The 18,710-nt window shown below is 37.6% G+C and overlaps 1 protein-coding gene across 1 annotated transcript in view; it reads left to right on the forward strand.

Moving 5' to 3' along the window:
- Positions 1–14,445, forward strand: part of LOC126183929 (uncharacterized) — a 184,203-nt gene extending 169,758 nt beyond the window's left edge. The window contains exons 6-7 of the mRNA XM_049926277.1: positions 14,155–14,232; positions 14,441–14,445. Of these exons, the coding sequence (XP_049782234.1) occupies positions 14,155–14,232; positions 14,441–14,445 (83 nt within the window). The remainder of the gene's footprint in view (positions 1–14,154; positions 14,233–14,440) is intronic.
- Positions 14,446–18,710: the final 4,265 nt, after the last annotated feature.

Raw genomic sequence — 18,710 nt, forward strand, 5'->3', positions numbered from 1 at the left:
ATCTGCATTAACTTAAATTGTTTCACATTTAGAACTAGCTGCCATTCATCACACCAACTAGAAATTTTGTCTGTGTCATATTGTATTTTCCTACAGGCACTCAACTTTTATGGTATTGGCTCCTTCCTTTCTTGCATTTATTGCAAATCTCTTGCCCAGTCAAAGTCCCAAGTGACTGCAAATAGGTGCAGGTTACCCCAGTATACACTCCATATTCAGGCCATGAGTGGACTACCGGGACCATCCAACCGCTGTGTCATCCTCAGAGGAGGATGCGGATAGTAGGGTCGTGGGGTCAGCACACCACTCTCCCGGTCGTTATGATGGTATTCTTGACCGAAGCCGCTACTATTCAGTTAAGTAGCTCCTCAATTGGCATCACGAGGCTGAGTACACCCCAAAAAATGGCAACAGCACATGGTGGCTGGATGGTCACCCATCCAAGTGCCGGTCACGCACAACAGCGCTTATCTTCGGTGATCTCACGGATCCCAGTATACTAGAAGGGTAAAATAATGGACCTGCAAAATTACAGGCCAATATTCGTAACTTCTGTTTGCTGCAGAGTAGTTGAAAACATTCTCAGTTCGCATATAATAAACTTTCTCGAGACTCTGAAGATTATGCCCATAAATCAACTTGGTTTTAGGAGGCATCGCTCATGTGAAACTCAGCTTGCCATTTTCTTACGGGATTAACTATGAACTATGGATGAAGAGCAACAGGCAGATTCCATAGTTCTAGATTTCCAGAAAGCATTTGACACTGTGCCACATTGTATGGTGTTAACAAACATATGAGCATATGGAATAAGTTCAGATATACGAGTGGCTCAAAGCCTTCGTAGTTTATAGAACCTAGAATGTTGTCCTCAGTGGCAAGTGTTCATCATAGACAAGTGTGTCAGGAGTGCCCCAGGGAAGTGTGATAGGATTTCTGTTGTTTTCTATTTACATAAATGATTTGGTGGACAGGGTGGGTAGCAATCTGTAGTTGTTTGCTGATGATGCTGTCATGTACAGTAAGGTATCAAAACTGAGTGATTTTTAGGAAGATACAAGATGACACACACAAAATTCCCAGTTGGTGTGATGAATGGCAGTTAGCCCTAAATGTGGAAAAGTAAGTTAATGCAGATGAATAGGAAAAATAAACCAGTGATGTCTGAATACAGCATTAGTATGTAGTGTACTGCTGTCTCTGTCTCTGGCTTGTGGAGTACCAAAGTAGACATAGTCGTAGGTTTAGATTTTTTAAGCCACACATATCTAACATTTATATAGTACAGCATTTTGTAATGGTGAACATAAAAATGGGGTCAGACAAGTCATAAATACACAGTTGAAACAAATTACCTAACATACAACATTTATACTACATACAGTATATCCACTCAGATGTAACACATTAGCAACCAGTGACAATAATAATTTCCATATTCATGACCACATTATGTTTACAAAGGAATACTTTGTCCTCAGAGCAGATGATCAAAGTTACCCAGACTATGCACATCCAGATATTGTGTGACCTGCTGTATTATACAGCTCACAACTCTTCAAAACATGGCTGCATCCACAGGTACAAGAGCAGCATGAACATATGCTATAACTCCTTTCACATGTGTTGGCAGAGTAGAATACACATGCTCTTTCAAGTGTCACTACAGGAGGAAATCCAGAGGATTTCGGTTGGGTGAACACAGAGGCCATACAACTGGATCTCCCCATCTGAGCTGTTTCCCAGGAAATGTTGTGTCTCAATACCTTCGTACATTAATTCCAAAATGTGGAGGCACACCACAATAACCTCTTCCAAACACAGTGGAATGTCTTCCATTGCAACAGGCACATAGTATGAGGGGAATGCATGACACTTTCATTCAGTCAACTGGTCAGGAAATAATGTAAGGGCCCAAACTCCTGTCTCCCAGAATTTCTGCCCTGATGTTGGTGCCAAAGTGAACTTAATATCCTTGGTCATGGGTGATGTGGGCTAACATCACACCAGTTGTGGGTATTTTGCATATTGAAGACACACTCAAGAGTGAACACTTCTTCATTCAACCATATTACAGTGTTCGTGAAGTCATCGTTGGTTTCCTGTTGTTAAAACCATTCACAGAATTGCATTCTGCAGGATGCAGGTGTTGTGTTAAAGAATAATGATATGGGTGCACCTCATGCTTGTGCAACACATCAACAACTATGCATTGTGAGACACGCAGTTGTCTTGCGACACTATATCTACTTTGCTGCGGTTCTTGGTGTTGACCATCAGAATAGCTTCCTCAGTAGCAGGAGTGCAGTGAGTCTGTGGGTGACATCCGTCACACAACGGCAGGAGGAGAGAACCTGTCTCCCAGAGGCAAAGCCCCAGACAGCGAAACACAATTTCATCTGAATGACATTGACCAGGATATCTAGCAGGATATTCATGAGCAGTAACACTAGCCCAGTTATCAGATGCACCAAGGACTGGAAGCATATCCACATATTCATTGTGTGTATATGCATATGTTTGTCTCACTGTTGTAGAATAACATAAGAAGAAAATATGATGTGTACGAATAAACATGGGGTCTGTCATGGATGCATTACTCCACCAGCAACTCATCCCTATCTGTCGAACAGCACATACAGTATAAACACATAATTAGTCACAGCAGATTATTCCACCTAATGTGCATCATCTCTTACAGACTTTGTTCTGCATGATTAATAATCCTGAGTTAATAACTAGCATCAAAACCAATATAGGGATTAGTCAACACAGGGTTGTCATAGCGAGATTGAATATTGTAATCCCCAAACCCTCGAAAAATAAGCAAAAAATATACCTATTCAAAAAAGCAGATAAAAATTCCCTTGAAGCCTTCCTGAGAGAGAATTTCTGCTCATTCCAAATTAATAATTTTAAGTGTAGACCAGATGTGGCCTAAATTCAAAGAAATAGTATTGGCAGCAATTGAGAGGTTTATACCAAATAAACTAACAAACAACAGAGCTGGTCCTCCTTGGTACACAAAACGGATTAGAACACTGTTGCAGAAACAATGAAACAAACATGCCAAATTTAAACAGATGCAAAATCCCCAAGATTGCCGATCCTTTACAGAAGCTCAAAACTTAGCGCGGAGTTAAATGTGAGATGCCTCTAACAGTTTCCACAATGAAACTTTCTCGAAACCTGGCAGAAAATCCAAAGAGATTCTGGTCATACGTGAAGTATGTTAGTGGCAAGAAACAATCAATGCTTTCTCTGCATGATAACAATGGAGATACTGTCGAAGACAGTACTACCAAAACAGATTTACTAAACACAGCCTTCCGAAATGCCTTCACAAAAGCAGACGAAGTAAATATTCCAGAATTCGAATTGAGAACAGCTGCCTACATGAGTAACATAGAAGTAAATATCCTTGGAGCAGTGAAGCAACTCAAATCACTTAATAAAAGCAAGTCTTCTGATCCAGACTGTATACCAATTAGGTTCCTTTCAGAGTATGCTGATGCATAAGCTCCATACTTAATCATATACAACCGCTCTCTTGATGAAAGATCCGTACCCAAAGACTGGAAAGTTGCACAGGTCACACCAATATTCAAGAAAGCTAGTAGGAGTAATCCACTAAATTACAGGCCCATATAATTGATGTCGATATGCAGCAGGATTTTAGAACATATATTGTGTTCAAACATTATGAATTACGGTACCTCGAAGGAAACTGTCTATTGACACACAGTCAACATAGGTTTAGAAAACATCGTTCCTGTGAAACACAACTAGCTCTTTATTCACATGAAGTGCTGAGTGCTATTGAAAAGGGATTTCAGATTGATTCCATATTTCTGGATTTCCGGAAGGCTTTTGACACTGTACCACACAAGAGGCTCATAGTGAAATTGTGTGATTATGGAAGATCATCTCAAGTTTGTGGCTGGATTTGTTATTCACAGTTCGTAGTAACTGACGGAAAATCATTCAGTAAAACAGAAGTGATTTCTGGCGTTCCCCAAGGTAGTGTTATAGGCCCTTTGCTGTTCCTTATCTATATAAACGATTTGGGAGACAATCTGAGCAGTTGTCTTCAATTGTTTGCTGATGACACTGTCATTTATCAACTAATAAAGTCATCAGAAGATCAAAACAAACTGCAAAATGATTTTAAAAAAATATCTCAATGGTGTGAAAAGTGGCAGTTGACTCTAAATAACGAAAAGTGTAAGGTCATCCACATGACTACTAAAAGGAACTCGTTAAACTTCGGTTACATGATAAATCAGTCTAATCTAAAAGCTGTAGATTCAACTAAATACCTAGGTATTACAATTACAAAAAACTTAAATTGGAAAGAACACATAGAAAATGTTGTGGGGAAGGCTAACCAAAGGCAGCATTTTATTGGCAGGACACTTGGAAAATGTAACAGACCTACTGCTGCATGATGTGGGATCCTTACCAGGTAGGACTGACGGAGTACATCAAAAAAGTTCAAAGAAAGGCAGCGCATTTTGCATTATCACAAAATATGGGAGAGTGTGTCACAGAAATGATACAGGATTTGAGCTGGAAATCATTAAAAGAAAGGTGTTTTTCGTTGCGACGGAATCTTCTCACGAAATTCCAATCACCAACTTTCTCCTCAAAATGTGAAAATATTTTGTTGGCACCGACCTACGTAGGGCGGAATGATCACCATGATAAAATAAGGGAAATCAGAGCTCATATGGAAAGATATGGGTGTTCATTCTTTCCGCGCACTATAGAAGATTGGAATAATAGAGAATTGTGAAGGTGGTTCAATGAACCCTCTGCCAGGCACTTAAATGTGATTTTCAGAGTATCCATGTAGATGTAGATTAATCCCAACACTACTAATTGTAAAATGTTCATTTTCAAATTTCACTGTTTTGCTAATCATAATGGACATGATGTTCCCATATTTCCATTAATAATAATAATAATAATAATAATAATAATAATAATAATAATAATAATAATAACCCCCGTGGAGGCCCGGGGAAAGAATAGGCCTCCGGTATGTTCTGCCAGTCGTAAAAGGCGACGAAAAGAACAAACCACTAATAGGGCTAACCCCCCTTTTAGTGTGATTACTTGGTTCAGGACAGAACTAAAGAAGCCTCGGACAAGCGCCGTCATGGTCGGGGACGACGGTTGAACCCTATGCCCGCCCACAATGGTAACGACACTGCTAGCCAACTGGAAAATGATTTAAATCCAAATAGAGGTGTTTTGCAGGATATGCTCCCTGCAACCACCCTAGAAGGAAAACAAAGACAGAGGATGAGATGGTCAGATGAAGTTAATCGACACCTCATGTTCTGTTATTACCAAGCAACAAACCTAGGAACCAACACAACTGGATACAGATCACAAGTATACACAACATTTATTACCAGATACCCGGAATTAAAATTTTTAACAGAACAACGACTAGCTGATCAGATCCGTGTAATAATCAAAAATAACAGGATACCCCAGTCAGAATTAGAAAACATCAAACAACAACTACAACAAATACTGGAACAAAATAATGTGCAATCAGAAGAAGAAGAAAACACAGTAATGGACTCAAACATCCCAGAGCAAACAAACAAAGACCAACACGCATCAATTAAACAATCAGAGGAAAACGAAATCTTAACACAGCCACCAGAACAAGCACAAATAGAACACGAAGAGACACACGTGTTAGATATAGAAGAGAAATTTCAGCTGACATATATAGAATACAAAGACACAAATACAGACATTAGACCATTCTTGCATAGACCACCAAATAACCCACAAGTCGAAACAACAATAAAAACTATCAACACAATCATACACAACAAAATAAATGAAAACACAACTATGGAACAGTTACAACTACTGGTTTATATAGGAGCACTCACTACACTAAATATACACACTAGGCAGAGATCAGAACAAACCAACACACAGAAGAAACCCACAAAACCAGCATGGCAACACAGGCTACAGATCAGAATAGAAAAACTGAGAAAAGACATCGGACAGCTAACACAATTTATAAGAAATGAAATATCAGACAAAAAACGAAAAAGGTTAGGTAAAATCTCACAACAAGAAGCAATAGAGCAATTAGATGAAAAAAAGCAGAAATTACAAGCATTGGCCAAACGACTTAGAAGATACAAAAAAAGTGAAAATAGAAGGAAACAAAACCAAACATTCAACACAAACCAAAAGAGATGTTACCAAACAATGGATAACACACACATTAAAATAGACAATCCACCAAACATAACAGACATGGAACACTTCTGGAGCAGCATATGGTCAAACCCGGTAGAACATAACAGGCATGCACGGTGGATACAAGCAGAAACAGACACATATAAGATGATACCACAAATGCCTGAAGTGATAATTTTGCAACATGAAGTCACCCGAGCAATTAAGTCTACACACAATTGGAAAGCCCCTGGAAATAATAAAATAGCAAATTACTGGCTAAAGTAGTTCACCTCAACATATTCACATCTAACTAAATTATTTAACAGTTACATTGCAGACCCATACACATTCCCTGATACACTTGCACATGGAATAACCTATCTGAAACCTAAAGATCAAGCAGACACAGCAAACCCAGCTAAATATCGCCCCATAACATGCCTACCAACAATATACAAAATATTAACTTCAGTCATCACACAGAAATTAATGACACATACAACACAGAACAAAATTATAAATGAAGAACAAAAAGGCTGCTGCAAAGGAGCACGAGGATGTAAAGAGCAACTGATAATAGATACAGAGGTGACATATCAAGCGAAAACTAAACAAAGGTCCCTACACTACGCATACATTGATTACCAAAAAGCCTTTGATAGTGTACCCCACTCATGGTTACTACAGATATTGGAAATATACAAAGTAGATCCTAAATTGATAGTTTCTAAACATAGTAATGAAAAACTGGAAAAACACACTTAATATCCAAACAAATTCAGATAACATCACATCACAGCCAATACAGATTAAGCGTGGAATATACCAAGGAGACTCATTAAGTCCTTTCTGATTCTGTCTTGCTCTGAACCCACTATCCAACATGCTAAATAATACAAATTATGGATACAATATTACTGGAACATACCCACACAAAATCACACATTTGCTATACATGGATGATCTAAAACTACTGGCAGCAACAAATCAACAACTCAACCAATTACTAAAGATAACAGAAGTATTCAGCAATGATATAAATATGGCTTTTGGAACAGACAAATGTAAGAAAAATAGCATAGTCAAGGGCAAACACACTAAACAAGAAGATTACATATTGGATAACCACAGCAACTGCATAGAAGCGATGGAAAAAACAGATGCCTATAAATACCTAGGATACAGACAAAAAATAGGAATAGATAATACAAATATTAAAGAAGAACTAAAAGAAAAATATAGACAAAGACTAACAAAAATACTGAAAACAGAATTGACAGCAAGAAACAAGACAAAAGCTATAAATACTTATGCTATACCAGTATTGACCTACTCATTTGGAGTAGTGAAATGGAGTGACACAGACCTAGAAGCACTCAATACACTTACACGATCACAATGCCACAAATATAGAATACATCACATACATTCAGCAACAGAAAGATTCACATTAAGCAGAAAGGAAGGTGGAAGGGGATTTATAGATATAAAAAACCTACATTATGGACAGGTAGACAATTTAAGAAAATTCTTTCTAGAACGAGCAGAAACTAGCAAAATACACAAAGCAATCACTCATATAAATACATCAGCTACACCATTGCAATTTCATAACCACTTCTACAACTCTTTAGATCACATAACATCAACAGATACGAAGAAAGTAAATTGGAAAAAGAAAACACTACATGGCAAGCACCCGTATCATCTAACACAGCCACACATAGATCAAGACGCATCCAACACATGGCTAAGAAAAGGCAATATATACAGTGAGACGGAAGGATTCATGATTGCAATACAGGATCAAACAATAAACACCAGATATTACAGCAAGCATATTATTAAAGATCCCAACACCACAACAGATAAATGCAGACTTTGCAAACAACAAATAGAAACAGTAGATCACATCACAAGCGGATGTACAATACTAGCAAATACAGAATACCCCAGAAGACATGACAATGTAGCAAAAATAATACATCAACAACTTGCCATAAAACATAAACTAATGAAACAACACGTTCCCACATACAAGTACACACCACAAAATGTACTGGAGAATGATGAATACAAATTATACTGGAACAGAACGATTATAACAGATAAAACAACACCACATAACAAACCTGACATCATACTCACCAATAAAAAGAAGAAATTAACACAACTAATTGAAATATCCATACCCAACACAACAAATATACAGAAGAAAACAGGAGAAAAAATTGAAAAATACATCCAACTGGCTGAGGAAGTCAAGGACATGTGGCATCATGATAAAGTCGACATTATCCCAATTATACTATCAACTACAGGAGTCATACCTCACAATATCCACCAGTACATCAATGCAATGCAGCTACATCCAAACGTATATATGCTACTACAAAAATCTGTAATTATTGATACATGTTCAATTACCTGAAAGTTCCTAAATGCAATATAACATATACCATACAGTTACAAGGAAGTCACGCTTGATCGAGGTCCGCGTCACGTTCCATTTTTAACCAGACTTAAGTCTGAGAAAAAAAGTCAATAATAATAATAAATGGAGGTACTTAATAAGCAGCATACGCTTATCAGACTCAATGTTGAAATGCATAATTAGTGGCTCCAGTATGATGATACATACAACTGGTAAGAAACTTTGGAAATTATTTGCAAAGTGCGTTCCTAGCCCTACTGGTGACATAAGGTGAAAAAGAAATGTAATGTACCTGAATGTGACAAGAATAATAGTTGGTACTAAGCAGTGATACCATTGGGAGAGGATACACAAACAGGTTTGGAGTCTAGTAAATGCAGTGGTCTGAAACAATTCACTTCCATGATGTGCAAAGGTTTCTTTAAAAGCTGACCAATGAAAACGACTGTACTTACATTTCTGGGCTCATAGTACATGTGCGCAAATGTTTTGTAAAAGACCCACTGTTATCACTCTGACAGTTAAGACACCAGATACCATACCATGCAGACTACATTCAGCAAATAAAAACAAATACACCTCTACCAAAAACTGAACCCTCAAGCTCCTGCATGCAAACCCAAAATGCTACCCACTACACCAACTGCACACATAACTGCGCATACACACTGACAAGGGTAGTTACAACACATGCAGTTAGTGTTGACAGATTGCCAATCATCAAAGCCCATGCTGTTAATTCAGCATGCATGAATTTTTCATCACCCTGTTACGAGAACAACAGTGGTCCTATCACACTTCCTTGGGGCACTCCCGATGACACCCTTGTTGCTGATAAACACTCTGCATCGAGGACAAGATACCGGGTTCTATTACTCAAGAAGTCTTTCAGCCACTCGCATATCTGTGAATGTATTCTATATGTTCATACCTTCATTAACAGCCTGCAATGGGGCACAGTGTCAAATGCTCTATGGGAATGTAGAAAAATGGAATCTGCCTGCTGCCCTTCATCACTAGTTAACAGTATATCATGTGAAAAAAGGGCAATCTCAGTTTTGCATGAGCGATGCTTTCAAAAATCATGCTGATTCATGGACATCAGCTTCTCTGCATCAAGAAAGTTTAATATATTCATACTGAGAATATGTTCAAGGATTCTGCAGTGAACTGAATTTAGGAATATTGGTCTGTACTTTTGTGGGTCCATTCTATTACCCTTCTTATACACTGGAAATACCCGTGCTTTTTTCCAGTCACTTGGAACTTAGCGCTGAGCGAGAGAGTCATTATAAATGCAGGCTATGTAAGGGGCCAATTCCCTTAGAGTACTCTTTGTAGATTGAATTGGGATTTCATCCAGACCTGGTGATTTGTTTTGAAACCTTTCAGTTGTTTCTCTAGCCCAGGGATACTTATGTCATCCATGCAGGAGGCTGTCCAGTGGTCAAATGATAGTATCTTGTGTGCACGATTTCTTGAAAATGAAATTTGAAACTTTGGCTTTCATTTTGCTATCTTCAGATACCACACCAGCTTGGCCAAACAACGGACTGAATGGAAGCATTAGACCCACTTATTGATTTTATGCAGGATCAAAATTTTTATGGGGTTCTCTGCCAGATCTTCTGCTATGGTGTAACGATGGTTGTTGTTGTTGTTGTTGTTGTTGTTGTTGTTGTTGTTGTTGTTGTTGTTTGCTTCATGCATAGATCTTTCCACAGATGTGTGAATCTCTACTAACCTCTGCTTGTCATTTTTGCATTCTCTTTTGAGCTGAGATTGCAACAGCCTCTGCTTCCTCAATATCTTTCGAATTTTGTTATTAAACTATAGTGAATCTCTTTCATTCTTTATCCACTTACTAGGCACATAATTCTCCAGACCACAATTTACAATCTGCTTAAACTTTGCTATTATTCCTCTACATCCATCTTACTGGAACTAAGTGATGTTCGTTCATTGTCGAAGTGAGATGATCTACTTATCTGCTCTATCTAGCAGGAACACACTCCTAGCCTTCTTGGCTGATTTATTAACTTTCATAACTATAGTTGCTATAATGATATCATGATTGCTAATCCCCATTTCTGTATTGAGATTGTTGATAAGATCTGACCCATTTGTAGCTACAAGGTCTAAGATATTTCCATTGTGTATGGGCTGTTGAGCTAGCAGCTCAAGACAGTTTTCAGAAAATGTGTTCAAAAGTATTTCACATGACTATTTTTCTGTACCCCCTGCAATGAATCCATAGTCATCCCAGTCTATACTTGGTAGGTTCAAGTAGCCTCAACAAGTATTGCACAATCTGGGTATTTACAAGCCACTGGCTGTATACTTTCTTTGAATGACTCTATAACTGCCACCACAGAATTAGGTGACCATTAAAAACATCCAACACTTAATTTGGTTTCACCTACACCTGTTATAAGTGACCAGATAACTTCACTGTCACACTCAACTTCATCCTCAATAGAGACAATACTTTTGTTAACTACAATGTACACTCCTATTCCTGTGGCCTCTAATCTGTCTTTCCCATATACTTTCTGTGACTCGCTAAATATCTCGAAGCTCTGCACCTCAGGTTTCAGCCAGTTCTCGATACCAAGAATAACCTGAGTGTGAGAACTTCCCGGGCTGTTGTATGAATCTTCGATAGTCAGTCATCATTTGAGCAGTTTTGTTCATATTAAGAGGTTATATTAGATTACACTTCATTTACTTCTTGTACCAATAGATCCATAGTGCAGGGATACTCCAGGATGTAAAACATGTCAGAAAACAAGAATATACAATAAATATTTACAAAGAAAAACAAATATACAAATGTAAGTTCCACGGATTCCAAGTGCAATTGTCCACATGGGGCCAGTACAGAAGCCTTTCACTGCTGTCATCTAAGTCAGCCATAATCTAACATGGAAAAAGTCACAAGAATTGTGATTCGCATCATCAGCAAATAATAGAGGTAATGTGTTTCTTGAAGTTTTCCTGGCAGATCAAATATTCTATCCTTTTTGTTTGGGCATGCATGCAGGATGTTTTTAATTTGTGTTCCAGTATTTCAAATGACAACCTTTCAGCCATTCTCACGTTGAGTCACTTGCAAGTTTTTAAACCTCTTTCTACTGTATATCTATCAGGTTCTACTGTATGTGGGAAATATTTCTTCAAACATTGCAATAATAGCGAAGCAGCATGAAGTAGACAAGATCTTCCTTCCTCTGGCCAAGATGGAAGCTCTTCTGAGATTTGTGGCGGTTGAAATGCGTTTATAGATGGTGGGTATGTATGAAATTCCGTGAGAGTGTGGTAAAGAGTACATACCACAAACAATAAACACTGTAAAAGAGCATTGCATCAAACACCTGTGATACACCCACCATCTACAGCCTCATAAGTCAGCTGTGGCTGTACTCTGTATTTCGACTGGCCATTCCATGGATTATGGGAAAGGTAAGATACAGGCCATAACTTCATCCTACTTGTATTGGATAGTAAAGGAAGCTGTGTAAATGTTGGTAGCAGGCAACCTGTTCAACTGAGATGACAGTTACCAGCTCAACAAATCATGGAAACCCCTCATTTATTTTATTTTATTTATTTTATTTTATTTATTTATTTTCACATCTGTGCACTGAAAGGAAATATTCTAAGTCTTTGTGCCACCCATTATTGTTAACAACACACTTTGGAAGAACTCTGGATTCACTGAGCCTCCCTTGCTTTGTTTTACTTTTAGATGCATCAAACTTAATCTATGACTGACTGACACTCTTGTTCCCAACAGTGTTATGTATGAAACATCACATTTACTCCAGAGTACATAGTGATTTAAAAACTTACAAGTGATTCAAGCTGAGATTGGCAGAAAGGTTGGAATGTGAATTAATAATATCCTGGATTCACATTTGGAAAATGATGGAATACATGTAATGTTGATGGTAGGTTTTCTGGGAGATACTCAATAATCAGATCAAGTCAAACAGAACAACTAGGAGTGAGTCTTGCTGCATTATTAGCAGGGGATTACTTTTTTCAGAAAAGACGTTGCTGGAATATACACAACTCTCTTTTTTTTTTTTTTTATGTATAGTTGGGAGGTCGGAGATTGGTTGCCAATTGTTCATCTCATGCATATCCCCTTCCTTGTGTAATGGAACAGTCTTGGAGATTCTGAGTGCCTAAGGGAAGAAGCCAGTGCTCATGGAACAGTGTTATATTTCACAGTGGTTTTACTATTTCATTATTGGCCTGTTTTATTGCATAGGTAGCTAAACAATTTAGGCCAGATTAGGTGAAATTCTTCATATCATTGATAATCAGGATAACCCCCTGCAAAGATGTAGGCATTAAAAAAAGTGATTTCACTGATCTTATACACTTTGGAGAGAGAGAATTTATTGGTGGTGAGTGACCAACTAAATGACTGGTAGCTACACTTTAAAAATATTTACTATATTTATAATAAATGTCTTTTATTTGTTGACCATTACATTAGGGAGATTCTGGTGTTTCCTATTTGACATCAGTTTTGTGAAGTTTGTATGGAAGTATCCCAAATGGCTTTATGTTTGTTATTTGAATCATTTGTGTAGTTTCACTTTGCTGGCTGTTTTACTTTAGTGTTTTTTTTTAAGACAACCTTATTCAGATTAAAATAATCATGCAAACTGGAATCATTATAGTTACCCTTTGCTTGTAGATTCACCTCTTTTTTTAAGTGATATTTTTATACTCTTTAGTCAAGGCCTAGAATTTTGCTGCAGTTATCTTTCCCATCTTCACTATTATTGTGTTCAGCTACAGCTTTGAGAATTTTGTCTTTCCAGCTTTAGTCTGGGTGATTTGCCACACTTTTCAGTTCTCCAAATTGGGCCTGCAATGTAACACCACTTCTTGTGATTACAAAAAAATACTGAAACACCTACATTACATTACTAAGATACTTATGGTGGTTCACATATTTTGACAGATGATTACTAACCCTTTTTTTCTTTCACATCAGCACAGGGTCAGCATGGTTATGAATACATTTGGCATGGTTAGCTGAAGGGATGAGCAGATGCGCTTCCTGTTGCTTTCACTCTTGGTAACTTCGTGATTTCAAACTATGTAATCCAAGCAACATTATCAAAAACAGTCAAATAACATTTTGTTGCAAGAACCAGTCACTACATTATCCCTTTTGAAAGTCAGTTGTGCTTATACTATGAAGTCTGATAAAATTAGTGGTGCCTGTCACATTAAATATTAAAACACATGAAGTGAAGTGATCACACAGCATTACTAACCAGGTGACCCCATCTTGGGTTGTTTGGCCACCTAGTGCAAGGCTTTTTATTTGACTCCACTTCAGTGATATTAATGTTGAAATTATAGCTGTTTTTCTGTTAATTTGGTTTTATTTCCTATCACACTTTAGTATGATATGCACCGCATTTACACATCAATCTGTATAGCCGACACTTTACATATAATTTCCTTTACAGCCACTGCCAGCTCTGATGAGACACTGCGAATCTGGAATTTTCTTGGTGTGGAAAAAAAGAGATGCCCATTCCCACCTTGTAAGAAACTATTTAAAAAGCCTAGATTAAATATCAGAAACTGTTGTCTTACACCTTTTAATTATATTAGCTGTATTATTCGCTGATCAATTTAATGAAATGTAAGTTTTAATTCTAATCACTTGATTATTTCCTTTTACTTAATCTTGAAATTTATGGAATTTAATTTCCTATTAGTAAGCTTATTTTTTTGCCCGCTGGTTTCCAGGCTGAGAGATTATTTATGTTGTATATGAACGTTCTTAAGAGATATTTGATAATATTATTTTTTTTTTAATGGAAATAAGATACGGTACCAAGTACCAAACATGAACAAAACCACAAACATAAATTATAGTGTAATGTATTTAAAACTAGGAGTGATTTTATTTAAGTTAATCTGTACACAATATGCCAGTAATACCAGACAACTTGGAGTTTCATATACGTCAAACACAATGAGAACTCTTAGAAGTGAAATGTAAATTTTGGTATATGATGGAAGAAACAAAGTTCAAATACAGCCATTAACACAACATATAGCTTTAAATAAGTGACTAAACAGCACATGTTGTTTGCCAACTGAATAATTCATTTAGTATTTGAAATGTATTTTTGCCTGGCTTGTAAATGAGAGGAAATCAGAATATCAGTTGATATTGTATGCATTGTTAGTGCTGTTTTCATAAAATATGGGAGGAAAAGACAGAGGTGGGTCACCAATAATAATTTTTATTTGAGGATCACAGAGTGTTTTGAGCTCCAGACAATTGTAATTCGCTGCTTATTATAATTAACATTTTTTGTGTATAGAAGTTGTCAGTGGTCCTGTTGTTAAGAACATACAGATGAGCCACTATAGCTGAAAATGCTTTGTACTCCTTAAATAAAATTAAGGTTAAATGTCTGAAGGTGAAATTTTTTCTTCCATATTTTATAAATAAAACTTTGCTTTACATTTTCTGCAGCTGAGAATTATTAAACAGGATTTATAAATGTGAGAAGTATTTGAAACACCTACCTCTATCTGTAGGCTTCCATGGATACTACTAAAAGCCTTGTCCCTGCCCTGTTTTAACCAATACTTATTGTCCATTTCATAATGATTGACCCCTGACTTTGAGCTCATGTTCTAGATACATCATATGAGGATCATCAATTTGTTACATCTTGCCAGAATTGTGGAAATGTCTACTTTTATTTGGTGTATGAATATTACATTTTTCTTTAAAAGGGGGTGGTGTACATAGCAAAATTTAAGAGGAAGCATGCTGCTTTGACCATTTTTGGTGATTGTCATATTTGAGGAGCCATATAAGTCAGACCACAATTAGGAGCAAAATTTACTTTGCACAGTTTAAAGTTACAACCATACTCAGCTTCCAGACAAATAGTAGTTGGTTTCCAATTACTCATTTTGTCATAATAATGATGGGCATAGATAGCTGCAGTTTGCCTAATGGTGATACGTATTAACAAGATAAAAAGTGTAAATGCAAGCTCTGTTGTTGCCTTTCACGGGTGCTAAGTTTTGTGCACATAAATCTATATGAAGAGCTAATATTGCATCTTCAATTTATTTGCTTTTGCATTTCTATATACTGTGTGCTTGTGTGTTCTATGTTGCTGGACCTCTGATCAGTATTTCCACTTCTTTGTTCATAGTTGCAGCATTTACACTGCATCTCCCATCAGGCAAGAAACAATAATGCTCTGTCAATGTTGTGCAGTCTAGAGAGACCAGTGTTCATAACGTAATTAGTTGGCTTGCACTTGTGTGAAATCATGCATTTATGGAGTTGTGGAAAGTCTCTTCTGATCAGGGCATTTACGAAGTTGTGAAAAGTCTACTGATCAGGGCACATGCTTACTTTGAGGCTGAAAAAGAACAGGGCACAAGCAGCTCTGTATCACAGGCAGTGAAGATAACTTCTGAATATCTTGGTATTAGTGAAAGTACAGTGAAGCAAATTTTGAGAGAATGTAGAGGAACTTCATGATTGTATCACCATGAAAGAGTTTTGGCAGACAACAGAAGTTTGTATTGGATAAGTTTACACAGGGAGTCATAAGAAGAAAAATCCACTACTTTTCTGTGGAATAGTGCTTTCCAGCAGTGGCAGCCATGTTGGGAAAATTGAAGACTGATGTGGAATATTTTCCTGATATAAGTGAAACAACCCGTTGGTGTGCTATTCAAAAATTGGGCTTCAGATACAAAAAATGCAAGAAAAAACCTGTGCTGATGTAAAATAACTAAGTAGCAGGAAAAAGAGACAAGTTCTTGTGGGGGGAAAAGACACTTGCACAACACTTTATGGACTGTAACTTCATATGTTCATGGGGGCAAGAACTGTTCCATAAAACTTTGTGAAAGCTGCATAAATTCGACTTCTTCTTATACTACTACTACTACTACTACTACTACTACTACTTCAGCTGAATACTGTCCAACCATCTTCAGAGTGAGCAAAGGTGACAGATGCTGCAGCACTTGCTCCGTCCTTTTAAGCCCACGGACTGAACCACTGCACATGTGACCAGATACACAATGCGCCAGAGACATTGAGTGGTGGCAAAGAGATGTGACATGTGAATGGAATTAAACCTATAGATGTGCATTCAATCGAGTGATATTGATATATCACTGTGAGCTGCACCATCACGTCTTTGTGATTTAATTATAGAAATTGCCAGATTCCATGATTTGTCCAAGCTGAAGTCACTATTTCTATTAATTAAATTCATTGCCAACTGAATTTCAGTTGCTTCTTTCACTACTGAGTCCCAGAAAGATGAATTAGAGGCTAAAATTTCAACTTTATTGTGCAGCATTGAGTGCCCAGTGTCGATACAGTGCTCCACCACCACAGATTTATTAGGCTGTAAGAGCTGGGTGTACCTGCAGTGCTCTGTGCATGTCTCCTGGACTGTACATGTTGTCTGTCTGATGCTCTGTCAATGACCATGGCAATGGCTGCACTCAGGGGGATCTTGTAAACCCCAGACTTCTGAAGCACCAAACAATCTTTAACGGAACACAGTTCTGTCTTTGGTGGTGTGCGAAAAATCGCTTTCACTTTGTGTTTACTGAGGATCCATCCTATTTTTGATGATAGGCTTTCCAGGGGTGGCATGAAAGCCATGGATTTAAAACTTTCCATGTCTTCTTCTGTTTTTCTTATACCCACTGTTGGTTTCATTTGTAGTGTCTTATGTATCTGCTGTGGGCAGTACCCATTGGCTTCAAAAACTCTTCTCGGGTGTAGTAGTAGTTCATCCTCCAGACTGCTTTCATCAGCAATGATGTGTGCTCTGTGTACCAGAGTTCTGAGTACACTCATCGTCTGCCAAAGATGGTAGCAGCTATTTGCACGTAAATATAAATCCATATGGGTCAGTTTTCAAAACCCTGTTTATCCCAAATTGCCATCATCTTTGTACCATACCAACACATCCAAAAATGGAAGGCATCCAACTTTCTCAATTTCCATTGTGAACTGAATTTGTCAGTGGATAGAATTCAGATGATTTAAAAATTGTTTTAGCTTGTTTTCACCATGGGCCACACTACAAACATGGCATCAGCATACCCCCAAAACTCTGTGGGCTTCAAGCTAGTACATTCCAGCACCTTCTCCTCGAAATCCTCCATAAAAAAGTTGGCCATGAAGGGTGACAAAGGACTACCCATGGCAACACCATCAGTCTGTTCATAAAATTCGTTATTCTATAAAAAAAATGTCAAGGTCAAAACATGTACAAATAAATCTGAAATCTCTTTATTGAAAGTCTTTCCAATGAGAGACAATTATTCCAATGACACTACATCAAAACTGACTAACATATCAGAATTGAAACTTCCTGGCAGATTAAAACTGTGTGCCGGACCGAGACTCTAACTCGGGACCTTTGCCTTTCGCGGCCAAGTGCTCTACCAACTGAGCTACCCAAGCATGACTCACGACCTGTCCTCACAGTCCCAATTCTGCCAGTACCTTGTCTCCTACCTTCCAAACCTCACAGAAACCCTCCTGCATACCTTGCAGAACTAGCACTCTTGGAAGAAAGGATATTGTGGATACATGGCTTAGCCTGCAAAAGGCAAAGTTCCTGAGTTCAAGTCTCAGTCCAGCACACAGTTTTAATCCACGAGAAAGTTTCATATCAGTGCACACTCTGCTGCAGAGTGAAAATCTCATTCTGGATACCAGAATCGTTCAGTTTGAGTGATTTCAGTTTGAGTGATTTCAGTTTGAGTGATTTCAGTTTGAGTGATTTCAGTTTGAGTGATTTCAGTTTGAGTGATTTCAGTTTGAGTGATTTCAGTTTGAGTGATTTCAGTTTGAGTGATTTCAGTTTGAGTGATTTCAGTTTGAGTGATTTCAGTTTGAGTGATTTCAGTTTGAGTGATTTCAGTTTGAGTGATTTCAGTTTGAGTGATTTCAGTTTGAGTGATTTCAGTTTGAGTGATTTCAGTTTGAGTGATTTCAGTTTGA

The sequence above is a fragment of the Schistocerca cancellata genome, chromosome 4 (assembly GCF_023864275.1).
Source record: "Schistocerca cancellata isolate TAMUIC-IGC-003103 chromosome 4, iqSchCanc2.1, whole genome shotgun sequence".
In the NCBI taxonomy this organism is placed as follows: Eukaryota; Metazoa; Arthropoda; class Insecta; order Orthoptera; family Acrididae; genus Schistocerca; species Schistocerca cancellata.